The sequence below is a fragment of the Mesocricetus auratus genome, unplaced genomic scaffold, assembly GCF_017639785.1.
Source record: "Mesocricetus auratus isolate SY011 unplaced genomic scaffold, BCM_Maur_2.0 Super-Scaffold_100013, whole genome shotgun sequence".
Lineage (NCBI taxonomy): Eukaryota > Metazoa > Chordata > Mammalia > Rodentia > Cricetidae > Mesocricetus > Mesocricetus auratus.
The window spans coordinates 996,787-1,022,137 of NW_024429196.1; the positions used below are offsets into that span (position 1 = coordinate 996,787).

General features: G+C 40.4%; 1 protein-coding gene across 8 annotated transcripts in view; it reads left to right on the plus strand.

Annotated features, from left to right (window-relative positions):
- The first annotated feature begins 5,665 nt into the window (after window positions 1-5,665).
- Window positions 5,666-25,351, plus strand: part of Wac (WW domain containing adaptor with coiled-coil) — a 54,471-nt gene continuing 34,785 nt past the window's right edge. For 2 of the 8 annotated variants that reach the window (XM_040755256.1, XM_040755259.1), the window contains exons 1-3: window positions 6,251-6,377; window positions 6,744-6,780; window positions 8,246-8,441. In XM_040755256.1, the coding sequence (XP_040611190.1) occupies window positions 6,337-6,377; window positions 6,744-6,780; window positions 8,246-8,441 (274 nt within the window). In that variant the 5' untranslated portion in view covers window positions 6,251-6,336. The other 6 variants (XM_005083445.4, XM_040755257.1, XM_040755261.1 and 3 more) reach the window with 6 other exon arrangements.

Below are 25,351 nucleotides of genomic sequence, written 5' to 3' on the forward strand. Positions count from 1 at the left end.
ACAGCATTCATGAGGCAGAGGCAGGTGGATCTCTGTGAGTTCCAGGCCAGCCTGGTCTGCAGAGTGAGTGCCAGGACTGGCTCTAAAGCTACACAGAGAAACCCTGTCTCAAAAAAACAAACAAAAACCCTCTATTATTAATCTCTTGTAAGTTAGAAACTTTGATCATTTCTTCTTGGATGCATTTACATTACAAATGAGGCACACTGCTCAGTCATACAACTACATGCAACTACATGGAACTTCCTGTTTAGAGTGCAAACACCCCAACCAACCAGGCAAATGAAAATACACTAGGGCTATTAAATATTCCTGTTATTTTCTTCTGAAAACCATGAGCTTCTCTGGTAGCTGGAGACCTGTGTTTTGGGTCAGAGTCATGTGCTGACAGTCAATTCAGAACAAACCAATCAGCTGTCAGCCAAACCAAGGGAGGGCCAAGCCCCAGAAAAAAAAACTCACCAGTGACCATCTGAAAAGGCAGATGGGTCCCATGCTGGGACTTGGACCCAATCTAGGCAACTCCTCTGCTCAAAGTGAGTTCTCACTAGGGCTCTATGTTCAGGTGCCCAAACTGTTCCAGCAAGTACATAGCTCTTATCTCAAAGCAAGTACAGATATTCTTGGGCCAAATATGGACCATGACTCAGAACACACATGTGTAGATAACCCTGAAAGACATGTTTCACTGTAGAAAGCATCACATGAGAATTTTTTGGTTACTACAGAACAAGGAAGATTGTAAATCAAGGCGCTCAACAAAATTATTTGTGGGGACCTAAGTGGAAGATGGGGAAGTTCTACTACCCAGATGTTGTCTGGCGTAGTCTTAGGTTTTAGATTAGTGGAAACTAATTTTAAATATCTTGTCACAAAAATGTTAGGTCAGACACAGGAGTGGGCAATGACTGGCTTTCCACAGACCTAAAACTAGCCCAGATAATTTGTCTTGACTCTGCAGCATTTTAACTATCCCCAGTCATTTGGCCCTACACTTTCTAACACAGCTACAGCTTCTGCTAAGTGTGAGTGTGTGTGTGTGGGAGGGCAGTCAGTTTACAAAACACTGCCTCTGAAGATGTACCAAGTCACATTACTAGTCAGTGGTCTGCTTTATGCACACAATTTGAAAACCCAAAATTTTAACCAAAGTACTCTACTATGCTTGAGAGAGAAGCAAGAGCATAGAAAGAAGGAAAATGAAAAAAAGACAGTGGCTAAGAAGAGCTCTTCTTGCAGAGGACCCAGGTTCAATTCTCAAAACTCACATGATGGGTCACATCTGCCCAGTTCCAGAGGGTCTGACACCTTCTTCTGGATTTCATAGGAACCATCCACACAAGTGGTACACATATATACATGCAGGCAAAACACTCATACTCAAAAACACAGAAAGTAGGGGACACATCCTTATTTTGTCAACTTTCTACAAGTAGCAAGTCTTCAAAGGTTCTTTTCACTTTGTGGATCATCCTCCACCAACAGCATCACATGAACTAGTCACCAAAGCTATTGGTCTTTTCCTTTGCTAGTTGTTATATATTAATCTACCTTTGGAAACAGGGGTCCAGCCGGTTGCTGGAGGTGCACACTTTAAATCCCAGTATTTGGGAGGCAGAGGCAGGCATATCTCAGTGACTTACACAGAGAAACTCTGTCTCTAAAAACAAACAAAAAAGGAAATAGGGGTCCATATCGGTTACTGTTTTCACGTCTGTTAAAAAATACCTGACAGAAGCAACTTAAGGAAGGGTTTATTTTGGTTCACAAATGAGGGTTCAGTCTATCATGGTGGGAAGCCACAGCAGCTGGACCTGGGAGCAGGCGGTTGCAGTGCACCTGCAGGCAGGAAGCAGAGAGAGAAATGCTGATGCTTAGCTGCTTTCTCAGTTACTCAGTCTGGGACTCCAGCTCACAGGGTGGCATGCCCCATGTCCAGGACAGAGCTTCCTTTTCTGAAAACACCACCACAGAGTTGTGTTTCCACAGTGATTCTAAACCCATCAGGCAGACAAGATTAATCATCACTGTTCACTTTTGAACTTGGTTTTGAGACAGTTTCACTACGTAGCCTAGGCTGGCCTCAACTCAGAGATATGCTTCTGCCTCTCAGTGTTGGGATTAAAGATTTGACTCCAACCAGCTTCACTCTTATCTCAGGTGGAGAGAGTGATGCAAATAGTTGACTTAAAATGTGCCATGTATGAAAACTGATGTGTGCTTTTTATAACTTGCTGCAATACGTTTTACCTATGTTAGTAATAATCTTCTCACCGTCTTACTTCTAAGGGCAATACTGACTTGGTAATGTTTTGGGAGCAGAGGCAGGTTGTCATGTAGCCTAGACTGGCTTCCAACTTGCTATCTAGCCTAGTATTGATTACCTTAACCTCTAAGGCCTGATCCTCTTGGCCTCTACCTACAGAGTCTGGGATTACAAGGGTGTGCCACCACACCCAGTTCTCATTCTTTTAAGAAATGCAAAAGACTTAGAAAACTTCCTCTTGAGAACCCCAACATTTTGCTACCTTCTTTTTCTAATGAAAACACTCTTTACCCAATAAATATTTTCAGACGTATAACAGGTAGCTTTCATTTTAGTGTAAAACACTGAATAGCAAATTTGCCATTCTATGGGAGATTAGGATTCTTTTGGGGAGTGTATATGTGAGAAAGAGCAGTCTGGTTTTGGACATATTAATGTGATGTAGACATTTGGGTAAGGTTGCAGAATAAGTCTGAGTCTAGCATCTAAGGATTAGTGTGGGCCTTAAATGTAAATCATCCAGCTAGTTCTGAGTGCTGTCACCAAGATCGCTAATACAGAAGTACCAGGAATACTTGAATCTGGGGCACTCCAGGTTTCAGGGGTAAGAAAATAGGGAAGAATGAATAAAGTAAGGAACAGCTGTTCAAGCAGTAGTATAGCACATTTTAAATGGACTTAAGTGATCCCACTGAGGAGGTAACATAAGCCAGACAATTATGTGTGAGTGCCAAGTTTGATTTTGTACAGGACAGTTTACAGTTACCAGAGTGTAGTTTTGTACTCAGATGTGGAAAAGTTGGTAGTTCAGGACTAGACAGGAATTGTTACTGCTTTCTGATTTCTGTTGTTGGGGTAGGAAGCAAGATAATGGCTTTTGAGGAGGTGCATTTAGAAGAAAGATGTGACACAGCTGGCTAAGGAGGCAGGTTAAATGGATTAACAGCCCTAGGGATTTGCCTGTGTTGCACCTCAGCAGTCAGGAAAATAACTTCCTCCTTAGCATGGCTGGCTGTTTCCTTTCCAGCCAAGTTCAGCTATTCTGTCATAGGTATATACTGTAGTGAACCAGCCAGAATCGCACCGTAGGCAGCTAAGGAAGAAAGGATTGAGAGTATTTTAGGATTTGTCTAAGGATTTATTTAAGCTAGGCAACAAATTACTTATTTACTTATTTATTTTTTTACAGGTGCTAGGAACTGAGCTCAGGCCCTCTGGAAGTACAGCTAGTGCTTATAACCACTGAACCTTAACTATTTCCAGTCATAAGCATAGATTTTAAAAAATAAATACATGATTTGCCCCCCAGTAAACACATTCGGTCTTTGTTATTTGTAGTTATTGTTGATAAAGTAATCATGAACACTATACTCACTGTTCCTCAAATAACAAGGTTAAGTCACTGTAAGCTGTTTCTATTTTCATCAACTGGCCAATACATGAGATCATTTTATGTGTCTGTTTTAAGGTATGTTCATGAAAATAATTATAAACATTATTTACAGGATACTCATGGCCAAAAGCACCAGTGGTGACTCTGAATGAAACTAATCTAGCCCAGGTGTTTTTTTTTTTTTCTCTAAGTTTTACCAGATCTTTATTGTGTTTAGGAATACCAGACAGCATCTGAGCTAGAATTGTGAAAATCATGGCATTATATACTTAGTGTAAAGACAGTTGTTTACAAGACATCAACTCATATTTGAGAAAGTCAGGGTAGCATTGTTCAATGACAGCAGAGAACAGTTGTCAGATCTATGTATGTTTGGTGGATATGGATGTGGGAGCTACAAACGAACTTTATTGAGTAACTAAATTTGCAAATATGGAATAATGAGTACCAGTGGTACATCTGGAACATTTCTAACCTAGTTCAGACCTGTGTTATTTCATCAAAGGGGAACAAGGAGTAAAGACATTAGCTGCGTGGTGGTGATGAAAGCCTTTAATCCCAGCAGAGGTAGGCGGATTCTCAGCAGAGAATCCCAACAGAAGAGGCAGAGGTAGGCGAATCTCTTGAGTTTGAGGCCAGCCTGGTCTACAGAGAAGATTCCAGGATGGTCAAGGCTACACAGAGAAACCCTATCTATTGATGCCAGTCTTCAGGATTTCTACGCAAAACACATAACACCTTTGTCCTCTTCCAACTTGGTGTCTGGGACTGGAGTCCCCTTACATGAGATAGACATGACTACCCACACCCACAGCCTTTTTGATTATTTCTGTGATTACTCTTCAAAAACATTAGCAATATCTCTCCCTCTAGCCTTCCCCATTCCTTCTTAAGTCACAGACAACTTTTTTTTTTTAAATTACTGATAGCTTCCAAGGGCATTAAGCAGGCTTTTGCTCATAATTTTAACATTTGCCACGTGTATGTGACAAGCACACAATATCATTATTTAAAATTTTTTTTCAGTAATGATTTCAAGGTCTGTTTCCATATCACACTAACTAGACTTGACACTGCTGTAACTTGTTGGATACCAAATTGACTTCTCGGTATTTTCTTTTTTTTTCTTGAGGGGGCATTGTTTTTTTGATGTGAATCTTGTTCTCTTCTGTTTACTGAAAATTTTTCTGTTAAATCCACTTTCAGGGCAGTAACAATAAACCAGTCCGGCTATCAGCAAGAAAAGGCTGTCGCTGATACTTTTTCCATCCTGAGTATCCCAAATAACTCACAGCAATCTCACTCAGCACACCACAGGCTTACTTTCTTTCTTTTCGGGACAGGGTTTCTCTGTATTGTTTTGGAGGCTGTCCTGGAACTCGCTCTGTAGACCAGGCTGGCCTCAAACTCACAGAGATCCGCCTGCCTCTGCCTCCTGAGTGCTGGGATGAAAGGTGTGCGCCACCGCTGCCCGGCACCACACGCTTTCTTGTCTTGTCTTTTTTTTTTTTTTTTTTTTAAGCAGCCGCACTCTCCAAAGAATTTCCTACCAGGGAGAGGAATGGGGGGAGGATAGGGAACTCGAGGTGGGAAGGCTCCGTTACGCCCTTGCGGCCGGGCACTTACGTCTCCAGCGCCAAGGCCTGCGCCTCAGCCGCGCTCCCCGCTCCCCGCGCCGGATGAGTGACTGCACTCGGCCGCGGTTCCGGGTTCCAGCGGCCGGCTGAGGGCGACTTCCGCCGCGGCCCGCCGAGGCTCCGCGGCAACCGTCCCGGCCGCCCAATTAGGGGCTTTCCGACCCCCACGCGGAGCCCGAGGGGCGGGGGCCGCGGCCGACTCGCGGAGGGCACCCCGCCCCCGCCGCCGTTGCGCCTCTGGGCGCACGCGCAGCTGCCGCCGCTCTGCATTTAGTCCGCGATGGCGTCCCTCGCGCCCCACGGTTCTCCTCCCGAAGGCGGCTCCCACCCCGCGCAGCCCGGAGGCCCCGGGGCCCGCCTCTCGCAGGCCCCCGAGCACGACTACCCCTAAAGTGGAACGGGAGTGGCCAGATTCGAGAGTGAGGAAAGCAGCAACCGGAAAGGGCTTGACGGGTCGCGGGGCTACGAGCCCAGGCCTCAGAGGAAGAGGAGGGCGGGAGCAAGCCGAGGTTTGCCGAAGGCGGCGTTCTTCAGCCGCGCGGGGTGGGTAGGAGGGGGGTGTGGCGGAAACTGCCGAGCTTTCCCGAAGGCGGCCGCGGCCGAGTTGCCCGGATGTAGTTGGTGGAGCGGTGGCGGCGGCGGCAGCGGCGGCGGTAGCAGCGGCAGCGGCAGGAGGCGGCGAGAAGGACTCGGAGGCGGGGGGGAGGAGGGCAGGCGGCGGCGGAGCAGGAGGAGGAGGGGAAGGTGCTGGAGGCGCTCGCTCTCCGCGGGGACCCGAACGCGGCCTCTCGTCCCCTCCCCCCGGCTCGCGCTGCCGCCGTGTAGTTGGCGCCGCTGCCCCGGCCGACCCTAAGCGCTGGTGACGGAGGGAGATGGCCCGGGAGCGCCGGCGCCAGTAACGGGGAGGTGCCGCGAGCCGCCGAGGGCGCGCCGAGTCCTGGTGCCGGGGCTGCTCGCTGCCCGCCCGCCGCCCGCGCGCGCGCCCGCCCGCCTCGCGGCCGCTCTCCCCCTCCCCGACACACACACACAGCCGGGCATTGATGGTAATGTATGCGAGGAAACAGCAGAGACTCAGTGATGGGTAAATCGTCTTTTCGTTTCGGGCCGGGCCGCGGCGGAGGGCGGGCGGCGGGCGGGCGTCCTTATCGGGAGCTGGCCGCGCCGCCATTTTTGTTGTTAACCCTGATCGGGATCGGGCGGAGGAGGCGGCGGGCCGGGTTGATCGGGCGGACGGGCGTGCAGCCTGGGGGGGCCTGGCGGGCGCGGCGAGCGGGCAGCGGCTGCTGGGCCAGATACTGGCTTGGGTCTCTGAGCCCGGGGATTGTCCGCGGCGCGAATCCGCTCCGGTACGTTTGGTCGGCGGCCCGCGGGGAGGGGCGCCTGGGGGAAGCCGCTTTCTTCCTTTCCCGCGATGTCTCATGCCACCGTTCTTCTTACTGTTTTTCAGCTGTCACGACCGGAGGGGGGACTCTCAACCTTTCCAGGTACCAGCCGATTCTGGGGTAGAGGGATTGGAGGGGGCCGGAGGGGGGAAGGGAGGGACTGCTACTCGAGCGCAGGCTTCAGAAGTCTCTACAGGCCCTTCCGTGCAACAAATCCGAAAGTAGCACGACTGGCCCGCTTAAATTGGTATTTGGTTCCTTTACCACTCTCAGAACACATCTAGGGACTTGAATTAAGAGGTGGCTAGAGGAAGTTCAGGGTTTTTCTTTCTTTCTTCTTAAAGAAAAACATCTTTAGCAACCAGGAAGACTAGGTTTGAGGGGAAGGAATCGCTGGGGTGCAGTAATAGCTGACTTGAGAGGCACGTTTACTTACGTGTATCTGGAGAGCCGAGAGATAAATGTGAGGTTTTAAAGTAGAGGAAAGAGAGGTACGTAAGTGAGCTACAGTTGTAGACTATTCCCTTGCCACCGTTTTTATTTTTTAGTTCAAATTACTCCCTTTAAAGGGAACGGTTTTGTTTTTGCTTTAGTTAATTTAAATTTCCTGCTACTTGGGTACTTCATGCCAATAGAAATGTCTCTGGGTGTCTATTGTTACTGAAGTTTTTGCATGTAAAGCTTTAAAGATTTGCTGGTGTCCTCAGGACAGTAACTGTCTGATGGCAACAGAAGTGTATACTTAACGCCACTAATCATTTTTAAAAGACGAAAGAACAGGAGATCTGCCTCTCAAGGCTCTGTGGGCGAGGTTGGCTTCCAGTTTACTCCTGTCTTAAGTTCTGAGTGCAGGATTACACGTGGGAGCCACCAGTCTAGCTAGAGAGCAAGCAAGTTTCTATCCTGAGACTGTTACCTTATAGGAGCTTCCTAGATGACAGACTATTTGCATGTGTCAGAGATTATTGACCCTCCCCCATGTGACTACTAGTGAAGGACTGACACATTGTGTTCATCTTAAAGCACTTGCTGAGGAGAACCATTATTTTAAGGACTTTTAGAATTATGCCTTCTTAGAAGCATTGCTCATGCATCAGTTTATTCTTATAGCTTAAGAGTATTTTGTCCCTGAAAGAGCTTGTAAATTAGGGTTAGTGCTTTATTTGAATCAAAGGAATGGAAAGACTGTTTTTTTTTAACAATGTTCTTAAAAACATTCGTTATTTATACATATGCCTGGATGAATTATTTGTAGAGTACAAATGGATTGTAGTTTAAGCTTTCAGAAAGTGGTTTTAGTTTCAAAGTGTCAAGATAGTTGTTTTTTAAAGTTTACATAATAGGGCTTGTTCTCCCCCATTTGCATTCTGTGGTTAGATTCGTTATCAGGAGTTTTATAGTAACTCTTGAGCGTTTAGATTTTTCTCTGAATAAGGGAGGTACTGAGAATGGAAATTAATGGATTTTGATGTAAGTGAAGTCAACATATTAAAATTTGTGATTAAAATAGCTAATTGAGTTTAAAGTTTCAATTTTTCTCTTTCTTTTGGGGGGTGATGTTTTACAGGCACTTAAATATTCATCAAAGAGTCACCCCAGTAGTGGTGATCACAGACATGAAAAGATGCGAGACGCCGCAGATCCTTCACCACCAAATAAAATGCTGCGGAGATCTGATAGTCCTGAAAACAAATACAGTGACAGCACAGGTCACAATAAGGCCAAAAATGTGCATACTCAAAGAGTTAGAGAAAGGGAAGGTGGTAAGTAGTTTTCTGGCCCAAACTGTCAAGTGTATGTGTGTACTTTGAGAGTTAAACACTGCATTCAGTGTGTCCACCTTAAGGAAATTACTGTGTACTGATGTTATCAAGTTTACTAATTTTTTCTTCTCTTAAAATTCACCAGTCACTGGGAAAATGATGTTGGCATGAGCATAGACTCCAATGTTTGATGATAAAGAGTACATTTCCAAAGATAATCTTTTAAATGTTTACTAATCACAACAGAGTTCCTGAACAGTTTTCCAAGAAAGGAACTTTGAGTTCTTAAGATTTTGGTTTAGTTTGAAGTCATTGTGCTTCAAATTAATTCCTAAGGTGTTCAAGTTTTAATTGTAATTGTGAATTACACATTTAAATTAAAGAGGAAGTTTATCAAGATAGCTACTACCATTAAAAAGGCTTTTTGTGATTTAGGAAATTAGTTTTTGTCATAACCATTTAAAATCCTACATCCTGGTTTTTTCCTAGGGTCCTGTTAATGTTTAATTGAAATGCACAACTTGAAATACAGTTCTTTTTTTTAATTCATATTTTACCTTTTGAGATAGGGCCTCATGAGCTATTGAGCTGAGTGGCTTACGTCTTAGTGCTGATACCTTCTTGTTAACCTATTCAAACTGTAGTGGGGACTGGGAATAGGTACATTTGCAGACTTACTTTGCACACAGTTTATAAATGTAACCATTTGCTTCTAATGTCTGCATTGTAGGATAAAAAAATTTCACTAAAGTAATTCAAAGCTGTATTTTTTTTGCACAATAAGACCTCATATTACTTCAGTAGATAACATTTAAAACTACTAGTTGAAAACTGGAGGAGGCCCACAGAATACCACAGGCTTTTGTTTTTGTTTGTGACTAGTTCTTAATGTTACTTCCAGAAAACATTTTCCATCTTCTGTTTTACTTTTTTTGTTTTCTTTTTGCCTTTTAGGGTAGAATCAGCTTTATTCATTGTGATCATATGTTGAGAAACATTGGCCTCTACATAATTACTGGGTTGAGAAATTATTAATGGTCAGAAGATTGCTTTGGAATGGAGTAATTGGATGGGAGGAAGATAGTTGTGTGGAATATAGTTATCACTTTGTGTTGCTTATGCAGATAAACTGTGTTTGTGAGCATAGCAGGTTATTCAAGTGTTAGAAAATCTTGACTACCAAAAGGTTATTGTCAGTTTTAAGGGTAAAATTTCTGTAGTATTCCATACATTCTAGCTAGGGTAATGGTATGAATCATTCTTCAGTGTCCATTTTACATGTTAACTATTGGAAAGCAAGATTAATTGTACTTTTAGTATGCTTTATTTTGAGCCACTTTGGTAATTGACACGAAAGGATATGGTACTTGATCTGATAGACTTTCAAGTTGTTTTTGTAACAATTGGACCCAGTTAGGTATGCATTCCAAAAGTCCAGTAAAAAATCAGTTTTACACATCTATAAATGATTTCATCTACTTACACTGAGGCAGTAAGTTCCTTTAGAGTTGGAATAATTCATCCTTACCAAGTTCTGTTGCTTATTTGTTCAGTTGAACATAAATCATGTGCCGAGAGTTCCGTCTTAGAAGTCATGATATGATGTGATCCTTTGCCTGGAGATATTCTTAGAGTATTGAAGTTTTGACTTGACACCTAGGCCTACTGGTGGTTTAGTTGCTTGCCTTTTCTGTATTTGTTTACTTTTTCATTCCCCTTCATAAATGAACTCATCATACATTCTTGTTGGCTTGTGTTTCCTTTTCATTTATACTCCTTTTGATTAATTCCATTTGCAAGCAGTTTGTTAGTTATTTTTATCTGTAGTCATTTGCTACGCTATACTTCATTTTTATCACTTTTCTGTCTTCTAGAGCACAAGAGATACCATAACTCCATTCTTTCTTAATCCTTTAAACCATGAAGGAGATAGACCATAAAATAATCTTGTTGGTTTTTTCCTTTTTTTTTTTTTTTTTTTTTAAGATTTTGGTTCTTTGGGAAACTCAAAGGGTCTCACTGTAGAATTGACTAAATTGGAACTTGATATATAGACCAGGCTGGTCCCAAATCCACAAAGACCCATCTGCCTCTCATAAAATCAGTCTTTATTGAAGAGTTCAGAGGCTATCTTTGAAGTCCATTTACACATGTGTATCTAATGTATACTTTTTTTCCTTTGAGACAGGGTGTTACTATGTGATTAACATGCTGCCTCTGCCTCCTGAGTTCTGGGATTAGATGAGTGAACCACAGTTCTGGAACTGTTTTTAATTTTCATTGCGTTAAAACAACAGAAAAGCAAGTCTTGAGGATTCATAGGGCATTAATTTTTTTGTTTGTTTTCTTTTTGGTTTTTCAAGACAGGGTTTGTCTGTATATTTTTGGAGGCTGCCCTGGAACTCGCTCTGTAGACCAGGCCAGCCTCGAACTCACAAAGATCTGCCTGCCTCTGCCTCACGAATGCTGGGTTAAAGGCATGTGCCACCAATGCACGGCAGGGCATTAAATAATTTAAACAATAAGCTTAATGGTACAAATAATTTAGGATGTGATGTCTTTGTGGGTGTTCCATGAAACTATTCACAGAACTTAGTGTGAAACAGTGTATTTGAAGGACTTAAAAGATGCTGGGGGGGTGGGTCAGTGTCTCAATTGCGTATGTATTGGTTCCTAAATTTGATAATTTAGCAAAATTACATATTTTGTTAAAGTTAGAAATTGTTTTTAATGTTAGCTGCTTGCTTTGGAGAGTCAGTATTGCTTCTAAGGATTTGAAGTTTGTAGGTACATGTTTATCAGTTCTGGTAATCTTCTTGTAGTATATTCACTGTATATGTTGAGCAGGCCTCATCAGAAAATCTGAAATCTTGTCAATGTTGAAAGCCCTTCTGGATGATATATGCTCAGTTGGTAAAGTCTAAAGAAATACCCCAAATCTCAAAAGGAGCTGGATATTTTGGGTAGCACACTAACATATTGAAGAATTACTCAGTATTGATCATTGGAAATTTAAGTTTTCTAGATGTCTAATGATGCCTGGGTCTTTTTATAAAATACAGTATTCTTTGTGCCCCTGTGTTCATCAAGGTACATTTTAGACAGGGTTTTGCATTAATAATAGAAAGCTTGAAATTCTACTTGACCCTTATGTTGACATTTTAAAGTAGTACAAATAGTATCTGTTTTTACAATTCTACACAGAAGGAAATACAAAAGTAGTGATAAGTGAGTCTGGAAATTCTCTCTAAGCAAGCTTCTAAACTCAGAAGTGAGACAAACCAAAAACTTATTTGGTAGCATGTAATGTGGCATAGATTATTTGAACTTGGATATGATCCTCGTAATACCTCTTTGGCTCTAGGCCAAGTTATTACATGCTAGTGTTTCTTTGTAAAAAGATATTTCATCTTTAAGTCTTACCAAAAGTTTTCTCTAGTCCTACCAAAGGTACCTGAGGATAAAGCTTCTTAACTTTCTTTTTAAAAAGTGAGTTGTTACTTTGGTACAGAATTTAATATACTACTATTTACATTTTAATACTTGGATTGACTAATGGGTAATTTGGGGCTATTGAAAACAAATAGTTTTCTTTGTTTAAAAAATCATGTTTTAGGTGGGCATTGGTGGCACCTGCCTATAATTCCAGCATTCAGGAGGCAGAGACAGGTGGATCTGTGTGAGTTTGAAGCCAGCCTGGTCTGCAGAGCAAGTTCCAGGACAGGTTCCAAAGCTACAGAGAAACATTATCTCAGAAACACCAACAACAGAAAATCCCCCAAAATCATGTTTTATAGTAATATAGACAGAATTGTATTCATTGAATCTTAGGTGATTAAAAAAAAGACAGGAAATATTTTGTCATCAACAGAGTGAGGATGAAAGATAAGCAGTCTAATCTTGTTTTTTTTATTTTTTGTTGACACGGGGTTTCACTGTAGTAGCCTTACCCAGTCTTTATTCTCCTGTCTCAGCATGCTTGATATTTTTTTTAATTACATATTTATGTGTATGGGGCCTATGTGACGGTCAGAAGTTCACTCTCCTATCCTGTGCCTGGGGATCAAACTGGACCAGGCTTGGCAGCAAGCCCCTCTACCCTTTGAGCCTTCTCATCAGCTCTTCCCTAATGCTTTTCCTTTTGATCTTTTTGAAACAGTGGCCAGTGCTGGCCTTGAATTCCTGATCACATTGCCTACACCTTTGAAGTGCTGGAGCATATCAGCAATCTGCAATCCTAATGTCTCATTGATACAGCTCTGGAACATTTCCCTTAATTTAAGAAAACACTCGGGCTCCCCCATGGTCTAAGAATGTGTGCCTGTAAATCTGGATAATTATAACAAGTCATTTGTCTTAGAACTTTCTGTCATGCCATTTATTTTGCATTTCCGGTTTGCTTTTGAGAAATGGCTATTGAGTTATTGCATTCTATTTTGTAATACATTTGGGTGGTCTACTTTGACCATTTAAGACAGTCTTAATTAATCTAATTGCTACTTAGCTGGATTTAGAAAACTTGGTGTAACATACATACCTAGGGCTTCTGGCTCTGTAAGTTATAGGAAAGTTACTGCTGTATTTGCTGAAAACATAACTTTACTAGTGTGACTATGCAGTGTAGTTTGGGGATAGCTTATCAGTTGACTAATAAAACAGTGAAGATGCACTGATTTGGTGCCTTTGAGGCACTATAACATGTGGTGTCTCACTAATTACCAGTCATTCCAGAGCCTAGTATTTCAGGTTTGTATGTCCAGTCTCTTTTAAAGGCTTTTAGGACACCTTAGATTCCCCAAATCCCTTTGCATTCTCAACTGAATGTTCATGTAGCCGCCCTTTGAAATCAATTCATAGCTTGTCCTGTTCTACTGATAAAATTGATAGAAACTTTTAGTTCCCAATTGTTGAAAGTAGCAAGTTAAATCTTCCCTGTGTGTAAAACTTTCTATCCTCAGATTATACTTCCTAGTACCTAGACTAGGCTGATTTTTATGCTCACTGCCACCTCCTATGGTGGTTCTAAAGAGCCCTGAGTGGAGATTTTTCCTTTTTGCCACATAGTTATTTCCCATATAAAGTTTAGAGTGACCTAGTTAGGGTATTACACAGCTCATGCCACTCTGAGGTTAGGCCTACTCTTAACTATCCTGAATGGATGTTTTTTGTTTTGAAGATGGGGTATTCTACTCTAGCCCAGGCTGACCAGCAATTCACAGCTGTTTTCTTCCAAATCATGGCAATTTTCTTGCCAGCTTCTGAGTGCTGGGGTTATATGCCATCTACTCCTCTGAATAATTAAAAAGTTAGTGTAGGTTCAAAGAACTAGGTTTACTGCTTTTTCTAGAGTTAGAAAAGAAAGAGGTGGATAGTTCAGTAAAGGAGAGCTATGTAACAGGCTGCAGAGACTGAGGGCATTTTCTCACATCTGTTGTGCCATTTCCAAATTTGGGGGTGAGGAAGATTGATATATGGGTTTAAAGTAAAAACTCAAGTGTGGAATAATGTTAACCAGACCAGATTTGACTGCTTGTCAGGATTTCAAGAAGAGTTTGCTACAGCTTATTCTATAACATCTGAATTACTCTGAATCGTAGCAGTTAAGAGATACAGCATAGACAATAGATTTTTTTTTTTTTTTTTTGACTCAGGGTTTCTCTGTATAATACCCCTGGCTGTTCTAGAATTCACTCAGTATACCAGGCTGGCCTCAACGACTCACAGAGATCTGCCTGCCTCTGCCTTCCCGAGTGCTGTGATTAAAGATGTGGGCCACCACCACCCAGTATGGAAAATGGAAGTTAAATAAAACTGTTTAATGTTGGTATTTGTAATCTGCAGCTCTAGAGAGTTTCCAACTCAAATTGGCATCATGAGGAATCTTCACATTAGAGGGATTATTTGCTAGAATGTGTATTCTATATTTTTTAAACTTTACAAACTCCCCTGTCACCTTCCTGTACTAATGAATATTATGATTTTTACATGCATCTTAAATCACCAACCAATTGTCCTGAGACAAAGACATCTAGCTAGTGTCTGGAACTAGAAAAGTTTCTAAGTGGTGTAAGCAACTGCACAGACAAATTAATGTACTGAGTTTGGGTAATTGTCACCACTGTTGCTTTAGGTAACATTTTAAGCATTAAAATCCCTCCGCTCATGAAGTTGACCTAGGATGGTTCAGTGACAAACTTGGGTTCTTGTATATTTGAAAATCAATCACACAAGTCAGTGTATTTATAGTCACTTCAGGTGCCAGCTATTATTTTATAAAATTTATTTACATGTGTTTGTGAGACATTGAGATGACTCATCAGATCAAAGCACTTTGTTGTCTAAGCCCAACAGAGAGCTTGATCCTAGAGATTCATGGTAGAGAGAACCAAGTCCTGAAAGTTGTCTGTTGACCATTGCACTTCAGGTGTGGCATATACCTGGACTAGCATCAAACACACACACACTTAAAACACAAACTTTCAGAAATGGTATTTAAAAGATACTTAGGTTGGTAAATTAACATAGGCCTAGATTTTTCTTTTTAAGTTTTTATTCTTAGTTTGTATAACGTTAACAGCATGTTCTGAAAAGTTCTGACCTGCTTTATTCTCAGAACTAGTTTATTTTGGTAGCAATAAAAGCAGTATTTGCAAAGTATGATACTTGGAATGTTTTTGCCTATACTAGGAGGAGAGGATGCCTAAATTGTATTTAATATTTGTGATTTATGAGAATGATTTTGAATATTCATAAAAGGCTATGCCTGTTGGAAACACTTGAACTTTAAAGACCCTTGAGAGCTGAGAAATAAAGAACATTAACATTTTTGATGTAATGATAAGAGACATCTTTTTTATTTGCTTGATTTTTGGAGACTTTATCTCTGTGCAGCCTTGGCTGTCCTCAAAATTGGATTGTAGACTAAGCTGGCCTTGAACTTACAGACAGATCTTCCTCCCAAGTTTTGGGAATGAAGGCTTACACCACCATGCCTATCCAGGCTAGTAAAGTAGTACACCACTGAGCTGCTCCCTTTCTTAGAAATAATTTGTTTGATATTTGAAAATAGTTTTTCTTTGGTATGACTTCAATAAATAGATCAAGCCCTTTGCTTAATGCATCTTTTGTATTTTTACTTGATCTGTGGTTTTCCTCATAGTGTAATAATTAGGCAGTTAGATTTCATTTCTCAGTTTTTAAGGCATAATTTGATAACATGTATTCTATTTTTGAGTAAAGAGTGAAGTTTTGTGGACTACAATGAGACTGCATGTAAGGAAATGTTTTGTCATCAAGCCTAAAAAATGCTTTGGCTAAATTACATTTACCCTGTTTTTAAATTATAAATCAATTGATTTTTTTTTTTTTTGAGCCAGTTTTGCTGGTAGCATTCTTGGAATTCATCTATGTAGATCAGGCTAGTCTCATACTTGGGATAATCCTGCTGCCTTCCAACAGCTGGATTACAGGTGTGTGCCCAGTAAAATATCATTTACCTTTAACTTACTTTCTCCCCTGATATACATCTAAATTAATGATTGTGTATTGCAGCAAATGTGACATTTGCTATCAAATGTAGCTCTTGCTTATAAGTAGATAACCATTAGGATGGATGTTTCCTGCTCTCCAGTTGGAAGTTTGGATTGTTGAGTTCAGATTGTTTAAATGCAGGATACAGTTTTAGTTCTGTGTAAGCCTCTAGACCTGTCTATGTTAAGTGATGCTATTACTACTTTTCTACAACAGTGTGCCAGGAAGGTCTAGACAAATACAAATTAAGGAATAGAGTTTTCCTAATGTCCAGACTATGTTCTTTTGGGACACTGAGAACAGGTTCTGCTCCTGCATAGCCAGCCTGGCCTTTAGGATCAAGCATGGTGTTTACTATGAATGTGGGGGACCTGGGTTAAGAATGAGATCAGCAAGAGAGACTGAGCATAGCCAGAATCCAAGAGTGTCTGCAGCAGTTTTGTCACTCCCACTGCTTTTGCCTTTTCCAAATATTCCTTCTCTCAGTCTCCCTTCCTTTTGTCTCTTAGCAGCCAAGCAAAACTGCTGTCCTAGTGCTTAACGTTTATACTATTGTCTCTTTATGTTTATAGTCCAGACTGCTTGTTGCTATTCCAGCCTCACAGCTTTCTTGGCTAACCTTACTAGAAGATAGTAGTGTGTCACCTCCCCCTTCCTTTGCCTGTGTGAATGTCTGTATACCACTTGCATAACTGGTGTTACGGAAGAGGAAGCCAGAAGAAGCTGTCAGATTCTCTGCAACTGGATTTAAAGATGGTTGTAAACTGCTATGTGAGTGCTGGGAATCAGCCTAGATCCCCGGAAAAAGAAGCCATTGCTCTTAACTGCTGAGCTATTACTCCAGACCATTAGTGTTTATCCACATTGTAGAAAACCTGTTTGAGCCTGTCTCCATTTTACATTATAGTTGTTTTTTGTTTGTTTAGTATTTTGAGATGGTCTGTCAGGTATCCCAGGGTGTCCTTGACCCCATTATGAATCCTTGAAATTCTAATCCTGTGTTCTCAAGGAGTGCAGGGATTAGAGGTGTGACCATTACCACAGCTGTTACAGTTGATGGTAACATGATTGTATGGCTTTGTGTATAGTAGGTAAACACTCCACCAACTAGGTGAGCTACATCCCCAATCCTTGTTATAGTGCCTTTATGGTGACTTGTGGTTTATAACGTATATTATAGGCTAGTGGTAGTCAGGTTGTTGTTGTATTTTGTCTATCCCTAAAAACAATGACACATTTTGCTCTATAATCTTTTTTGAGAACTGGTATTGTAATTTAAACTAGTGATTTATTGTGTTGGGATTTTATTCCTGAAGTAACGTGTTAACTGAAAGTCCTTTTGAATAAGGAAAAAAAATGAGAATACCAGTACTACATGGGCAAGCTTTCATATTTTTACCATAAATCGACTTTTGAAAATAAACCCTTAGAAAATATAACAGCTGTCCTCATTCAGCAATGGCTCAGTGTTTAAAAAGTCTTGGAGATTGATTTGACTGATTTATGTTTCAAAGCTACTTTGCAGATAAGTTGATGTCTCTTTAGTCACATTTGAATTTTTGCCTGAAACAGGGTAACCAAGTTGCCTTCCATTTCGCTGTATTTTTATTGAGTATGTTCTTTTCAGTAGTTATGCTTGTTATTAGTGATAAAGGAATTAGACTATATTTGAGTAACTGTTATAGGCTCTCATTTGGTTTTTTTTCTTGCTGTTGTTTTTTGAAGGAATAGTTATTTGAGAACTGATGTCATTCTCCATACATCCTTGTGTTTGAGGTTCTTCACTCCTTTTTTGAATCTTAATGTAATGCTTGCTTCTGAAAAATGAGCACACTGTCATCTTTCCAGTGTTGTCCTATCTGGCCTTAAACAAAAAGAAAATATGAGCGGTGGTGGCACATGCCTTTGATTTAATCCCAGCACTTGGGAGGCAGAGGCAGTCAGATCTACAAATCGAGTTCCAGGACAGCCAGGACTGTTACACAGAGAAACCCTGTCTCAAAAACAAACCAAAACAACAAAAAAAGGTGTCTTCCAAGAAGCATTGTTTACTTTCATAGGTGGTGGGGTGGTATATCATGTTGCTGTTGCTTTTCTCCTATTGGGCTTATAATGGACCAAAATTGTATGGGAATTTAGGGTTATTGACTCGTAGATCCTTAAGTTTTGTTTGTCAGCCCTATATTATATTCCCCTCTAGTATTTAAGAGTTTCATACCTGCATATAATGTACCCCTTATTTGCTCCTGTTTTGTGACCCTGCCTCCTAGTCTTCCTCTCAGCTTGGTGTGCTGCTTTTGAATCATTTAGTTCACTTAGTGCTGACTTGTATGTGCATGAGTTAGGAATCTCAAGTATACCTTTTTTTTTTTCAGAGCTTATCTCTAAAGAAAATTCTCCTTTCTCCTGAATCCATCATTTGCCAAAAGTTTCTGAGATAGTGGTGGGGCTTCGTGAGCTCTTCCTCATTCATGTTGGGATTTTTGCCTGGCTTCACCTTGGCCACTGAGGATTCATGTATGTAATGGTGCTGTGTTGATATCACAGCAAAAACTGTTCCACTAAAGATGACTATTCCCTCTGGTTTTAGAGTTTTCTGTCCTCTTTCAAGTTGATCCTAGAGCCTTGGTGGCAGTGGTTTGTAGTTTGTAATTAATATAAACCATTTTGGAGTGACTATTTCAGTCTATTATCTGTAGGTATGGGTTTCTGATGAGGGTTGAGAATAACACTTACTTATGGGTATAAAGATAAGTTAAAGTAGCGGTTTAATACTGTTTATACTTAGAAAAACAGTAATAGGTTCACCCAGGGTGCCTAGTACCTAGTTAGCCATTATTTTTGTCTTCATTTATGGTTGTGGGTGTCAGGTAACTCTGTGAAGTATTAGTTCTGTCCTGCAGAGTAGGCCTGTAATCCATTCAGAAAGTAGTTGGTTACTACCATAGTATTTGGGCCACTATTGCATCAGTGGCCATATTATTATGCCCAGTTCTAGTCATTATTGTAACATTCAGGGGCCATGCTGGTTAAATAAGTATTGACCCCCCCCCCCCAAAAAAAAGGCATACAGTGAAAGTTAGCCTGTAGGTATGAAGATTCCACATTGGTCCTAGCTTGGTTTCTCCATGTCCTGTGACTCCAGTATGTGGTGTTTTCAACAATAGAGGGTCTTAGCAGTGATGTTTGTGGGGATAACGAGGGGTGGGTGTTTTTTGTTTTGTTTTGTTTTGTTTTGTGGATCCCACTGACCAACATCTCAAAAGGTAACCCATTCTTGTCACTGGCTATTTTTGATACGCTGTGGTTTTGTGGAAGGCAATGTCTTCAATTAAACCTCAAGTGTTCAGTGTCTGTTATCTTTCTGGTTCTGGGTTACCTCCCTCAGAATGATCATTTCCAGTACTACCCATTTACTTGGAAATTTCATATTTTTTCTTTTCTAGATGAATAATCTGTTGTGTATATAAACATGTATGTTGTGTATACATAAAATATGTATGCTTATTAAATATTCTAGGAAGCTTCTATAGTTTTCCCATAGTTTCAAATCTTTTTAGTGTTTTTCCCATTTCATACTACACTGTGTAGTGCTCTGTGACCCTTTCCTTCATATTCCCCTACCCCCATGATTCCTTACTAGTTTCCTGCCATCTAGTACTTCAGTTTAAAAAGAAAATGCTCGCTAGCACCTACATGTGAGAAAGAACATGCATTGTTAGTCTTTCTAGGAATGGGTTACCTCCCTCAGAATAGTAATTTCCAGTACTATCCATTTACTTGAAATTTCATTTTTCTTCTCTAGGTGAATAATATTCCTTTGTGGATGTGTATTTTCATTGTTCATTAGTTGATGGACATCTAGGTTGTTTCCATTTCCTATCTATTGTGAATAGAGCACCAGTGAACACAAATTAGCAAATACCTCTGTAGTAGAATATAGATTCCTTTGGGAGTATTCACAGGAGTGGTATAGCTGGATTATGTGATAAATTGATCTTTAGATTCTTTGTCATGCCATAGCTGGTAAAGTCATTGCCCCCCCCCCTCCCATTCTGTAAGCTGCCTTTTCATTCAAATGATGGTATCCTATTTTATGGGAGAAGTTTAGTTTCATGGGTTCTTGTTGGTGTTAATATCTGTACTACTAGTGTTCTGTTAAGAAAGTCCTTTCTTGTTGACAATGAATTGAAGCACACTCCACATTTTCCATGAGCTTTAGGCTAATCAGGACTAAATGTTATACATTGTAGAATGGTGTTTTGTGCAGTAGCCCTACATCTTTGATGTGTTAAATATTTTAGCTTTCCATTCAGTATCATTTCTGTGGGATCAGTAGAAGAGGACAAGGAAGCATATGGAGTACTTAAAGACTCGATGGATGGTCTTTGGCTCTGTAACAGTGTCAGAATATCACAGTTAGGAATGACTAGTGAAGAACAAAGTGTTGAAGGGCTGAGGATCTAACTCAGTGAGAGTGCTTGTCTGGGAGTGGAGATACTGACTCATAACTGCCAGAAATCTTTGAGTACTGACCTGACTACTATCTCTGAGAAGGGTCCCTGGCAGTATGTGGAGGTGAAGAATGTCAAGTGGGAAGAATACTAGGCATACCTTAGTTAAAATTTGGAGATTAGCTTTGATAGATTTTAGTATTTTGACTGAACACATAACTTCTTGTTTACTATTAAAAAAAGAGAACCAGATTGAAATTTATCATTACTAAACTCCTTTTCAAATAAATGGCCTCAAAGTTGTACATAAGAAACTTGAGACTTTTGCTTTAATTTCTGCTTTGCAGGCGTTTGCTCTATGTCTTACAAACACATGCTAACTAAAATTCCCAGCCAGAAGTATAGTGTAGGAATCTTGGTTTCTTTTGATTATGTGGAGATGTTCATTTAGTGTTTTTAGTCGGCAATGGAGAACAGCAGTCAGCAAAAGAGACACCTTTGGTGCTTGTGTTTAAGTTTAAAATTTCAAGAATATTATAGACAGAACACATTTGTACTGTGTCTTAATGGTATCAAGTCAACTTTAAGAAGAGTGGATGGAAATAGGTTTGGGACACTGTCCTTTAATTATAACATTGTAGAGACAGGTGAATATTTGTGAGTAATATGACTTCAGTTAATTCTATCAGTGTGGCTTCTAGTTTGTCTTACATTATCAAATTTACTATTCATTTTCAAGAACAGTTTTCTCAGAAAAACAAACAAAAACCCAGAAGAACTGGATCCAGCTGCATTTCTCTTTCTGGGCATACATCCAGAGGATTCTATTCTAACCCAGGGATTTTTTTTTTTTAATTTGTAATTTGTTGTTGTTTTGTTTGTTTTTGAGACAGGGTTTCTCTGTGTACCCTTAGCTGTCCTGGAACTCACAATGTAGACCAGGCCAGTCTGGAACTCATAGATCATCTGCCTCTGCCTTCTGAGTGCTGGGGTTAATGGCATGCACCACCTTTAAAAAACTAAAATATAATTTAATCATTCCCTCATCTACCCTCTTCCTCTAACCCTTCATATTTTGTCAACCCTGAGATTTAATTCAAATTCATGTCCTCTTTTTTAATTATTACGTGTGTGTGTGTGTGTGTGTATGTGTATGTGTATGTGTATGTGTATGTGTGTAACTTCCTGAATCCATTCAATTCAGTGTTGGCTTGTTTGTGTGTTTGCAGGGCTTGGTGTTGGATTAAGGGGCTCAACCCTGGAGAGGTATAACTCTCTCTCCCAGCAGAGATCATTTATTCTAGGGTTGGGTTCTGTGAAATTTTAGCATGTCTATTGGTGTTGTCCTTGATCAGGTATTGTTAGGCAGCCATATTGCTGAGGCATGGGTGTAGCTTCTCTGTCATTTCCAGGAAACAGTCTCACAGCAGACATTCTGGTCCTAACTCTTACAATCTTTTCTGCCCCCTTTTCTGGATGTTTCTTGAGTCTTAGTGTATGGATCATATTGTATATACATACCAATTGGGCCTGGGTACCCCATAGTCAGTTGTTCTGTGTTTTTACCAGTTGTGGCTCTCTGTAATGTTCTCCACCCCTTGCAAAGAGAAGCTTCGACAGCTACATTATAGAACACAGATTCTTGCACATCCATCTTTATTTCTGTTCTATTTAGGATAGTATGGAAATGGAATCAGCTTAGATATACATCAACTGATGAATGGGTGATAAAAATGGTTCTTGTACATAATGCAGTTTTACTTAGTCAAGGGAAAATGAAATCTAGAAGAGTATGAATGAATGTGGGAATACTAAATGAAATAACTTCATGTTCTGTTTCATATATACATCTAGATTTTGTATTTCTCTCACTTCCTTGGAATTCTAGTAGTAGATTTCAGTGGGTGGCCAGCATCTGGTTTGTTCCTCCCAGTGGTGTGATCAGAAACTCAGACTACAATGCCCCCCCTTTTTAAATCAAGGATTCTAGAGTATAACTTGAGTCCTCATGTTTGTACAGCAAGTGCTTTACTGACTGAGGTATATCTTCAGTCCCTAGAACTTAGCTTTTTTTTTTTTTTTTTTTTTTTTTAACGAGACAGGGTTTCTCTGTATTGTTTTGGAGGCTGTCGGTCCAGCCCAGCCTCGAACTCACACAGATCCGCCTGCCTCTGCCTCCCGAGTGCTGGGATTAAAGGCGTGCGCCACCACCGCCCGGCAGAACTTAGCTTTTTATATATGTATTTGTATCAGTGATTGTGGCATGGCCAGTAGCATTATTCAAAATTTGGTTTATTATTGTTTGAGGTATATGAGAATGCCACTATTCTAACAAAGTAAGACCAAGTAGGTACAAACTTGTGGGTGGTGGGAGCTTGATGTATGCTGGTTTATCATGCTTCCAAAAGTCATGATGTTTCACAGAATTTTGCAAGCCTCTTAGTAGTACTCTTTCTTACATGGCTTAGTAATTGTGGAGGTTGGGAACTAAACATTGTGGTTAGTGGTGGGAGATCTGGGATAGACATTAAGTTAAAGCTTAAAAGATATCTAAATATGTTTGAACTATAGTTTTGAGCCTTGATGAAAATAAACCATGGGCCCTTAAGATTCAGAAAATATAGTTATCTTGGTATTCCTGGGGATTTTGCTTCTGTTTCCCCCTCACATCCACATCTAGCATTTTAAAGTCTTTTATAGAAAGCATATTTAGGATACCATATACAGGTCACCTGCAGAGTATTAGTATGTGGTGCAGTGTAACATTGGTGTGTAGTACAGTATCCTGTGAGTATTGGTATGTTTTATCTGGTGTTTGTGCAGGTCTTGTTTAAATGTCTATGTTTAGGTTTTATGAGTGCAGCTTCCCTGTCAAGTCTAGAAAAGACATCAGTCTTTCCTGCTACCTCCTGCAGTGTTCTATGACCTAGTATGTAGAGGTTGTGTTGTAGATGTGTTGGTATATATTGGGGGACCCCACAGTCCTCTGCATTTTGACCAATTACTGACTCTAATGGTCTCCATCTGTTGCAAAAAGAAGCTGCTTTATTGAGTGATAACGTCTACTCTTATCTGAGGACATATGGATAAATGTTTAGAGTGCAGCTAGAGATTATACTAGTTTAATAAAGTGGTACCGTGCTAAAATTTCTTGTAGTCACCACAGGGTAGTGGTTTGAGTTTATATCATATCATATCATATCATATATTACATTATATTATATTGACAAGACCTTAAGTCCAGCTGTTGGTTATCCCAAGATATACTTGGTACTATTTCACCTGGGAGGAAATCTTGCCTTTCTGGTTATTGTTGTGGTTCATAGGTATCCTAACTGGTAGGACTAATGTTAACACTTCCTGGGTAGCTTGGATAGCACCTTTGGATACTGTGAGAGCTACTCTTATCAGACAGGAGGCTTCTGGGTCAGTTACAGCTTGATTTTGTTCTAAGTGCTGTGTCACAAGTGTGTGGTGTCTTCAAGTTCTGAGAGGCAACCAAGGGCAAGAGCAGCAACCCTGTAAATCGTTTTGCTAGTCTCCTCAAACCTCCTGACCAACAACTTGAAGGGAGGTTTTCCATGCCTGGCACTGGTTTGTTATTCATGGCTTTTTTTTTATCATTGTCACCCCAAGTGGGGTAGCTGTTTGAGGATGTGTGTTTTTAAGTAAGATGTTTCTTTCCCTGTAGTTTTTTCAAACTTCTTAGTGTTCTCAACCTTCTGTCTTTGAAGTTGCCTACTTTCCACATTTGCACTTGTGTCCCTTCCCAGCTGTTTTCCTGTTTACCCTTTCATAGAGCCTGTGTCCTATTGTCCTCTCTAGTGCTCCTTCAACTCCATCCCTACTCCAGTGTCTTTTCACTTTCTTTCCCAGATTCTGCAGTTAGTGCAGGTTATGTACTTACATAAAGACTGCAGGCTGGGATCCACAGATAATAGAAAATTCAATGTGCTTCTGGTTTGGATATACTTGATTCAGTATATAGTACATTCATCATGTATTTTAGATATTGAAGCTTATGAGGTATTCAGGGTTAGAGCATTTTCTCCCATTCTATAGGGTGAGCAGCATCTGTTGCTGCTGCTTACTTCTTCTACATTAGAGGCTTTTTGTGCTATGATCCACTTATTTTTTTATTTTGTTGTTTGTGCTCTGATGTCATACTCAGTTATCACCACGACCAGTGTCAATGAGATTCATCCATATACTGTTTTAGGAGTTTCAAACAGTTTTAAGTATTTAACCTTTTTGAAAGGTTGTAAAATGCCTGTTTCCTTCTGCTTGCAGATGTTTAGTTTCCCTCTGTATTGGCCATTCTTTATGATGTATTCTTGATAGCATTGTCCATGATTCACTGTGTTTGTTTTGTATATGTCTTATTAGCAGAGCCCTACTGGTTGGATTACTATACCTTTGTTAATTTAGTTTTAGAATTGAGAGTGTGATAACTTGAGCCTTTTTCTTAAAATGGTTGTTTGCTATCTTTTATGGGTGCATCCAAATTTTCAAAAGTATGTGAAAGGATGCTGATTAAGTGTAAAGATTATTCAATGACCTTTGTCTAAGAAACACAGGTAGTTTTTCATGAAAATGCCTGTGTAATCAATTATGATAAATAGCTTTTAAAAAACCCATAGATATATGCCTGATAGTTAATCCGGACTACTCTGTTTAGAACTTTTATGTTATGTCATTCCCCTCTCCCAGTCCTTTAGACACATGACCTGATTCCCAGAACTAATGAATGGTTGGCTACCGTCATCCTGAATAATGACACGGAGGGTTATCAAGTATGAAAGCTTAGGCTTGTTCCCAACTAGCTCCTATAACTTAAATTGACCTGCTTAAATTGATCTACATCCTGCCACATAGCTTGTTACTTCTTTATACTGTACATCTGACTTTCTCCTTGGTGAATCCATG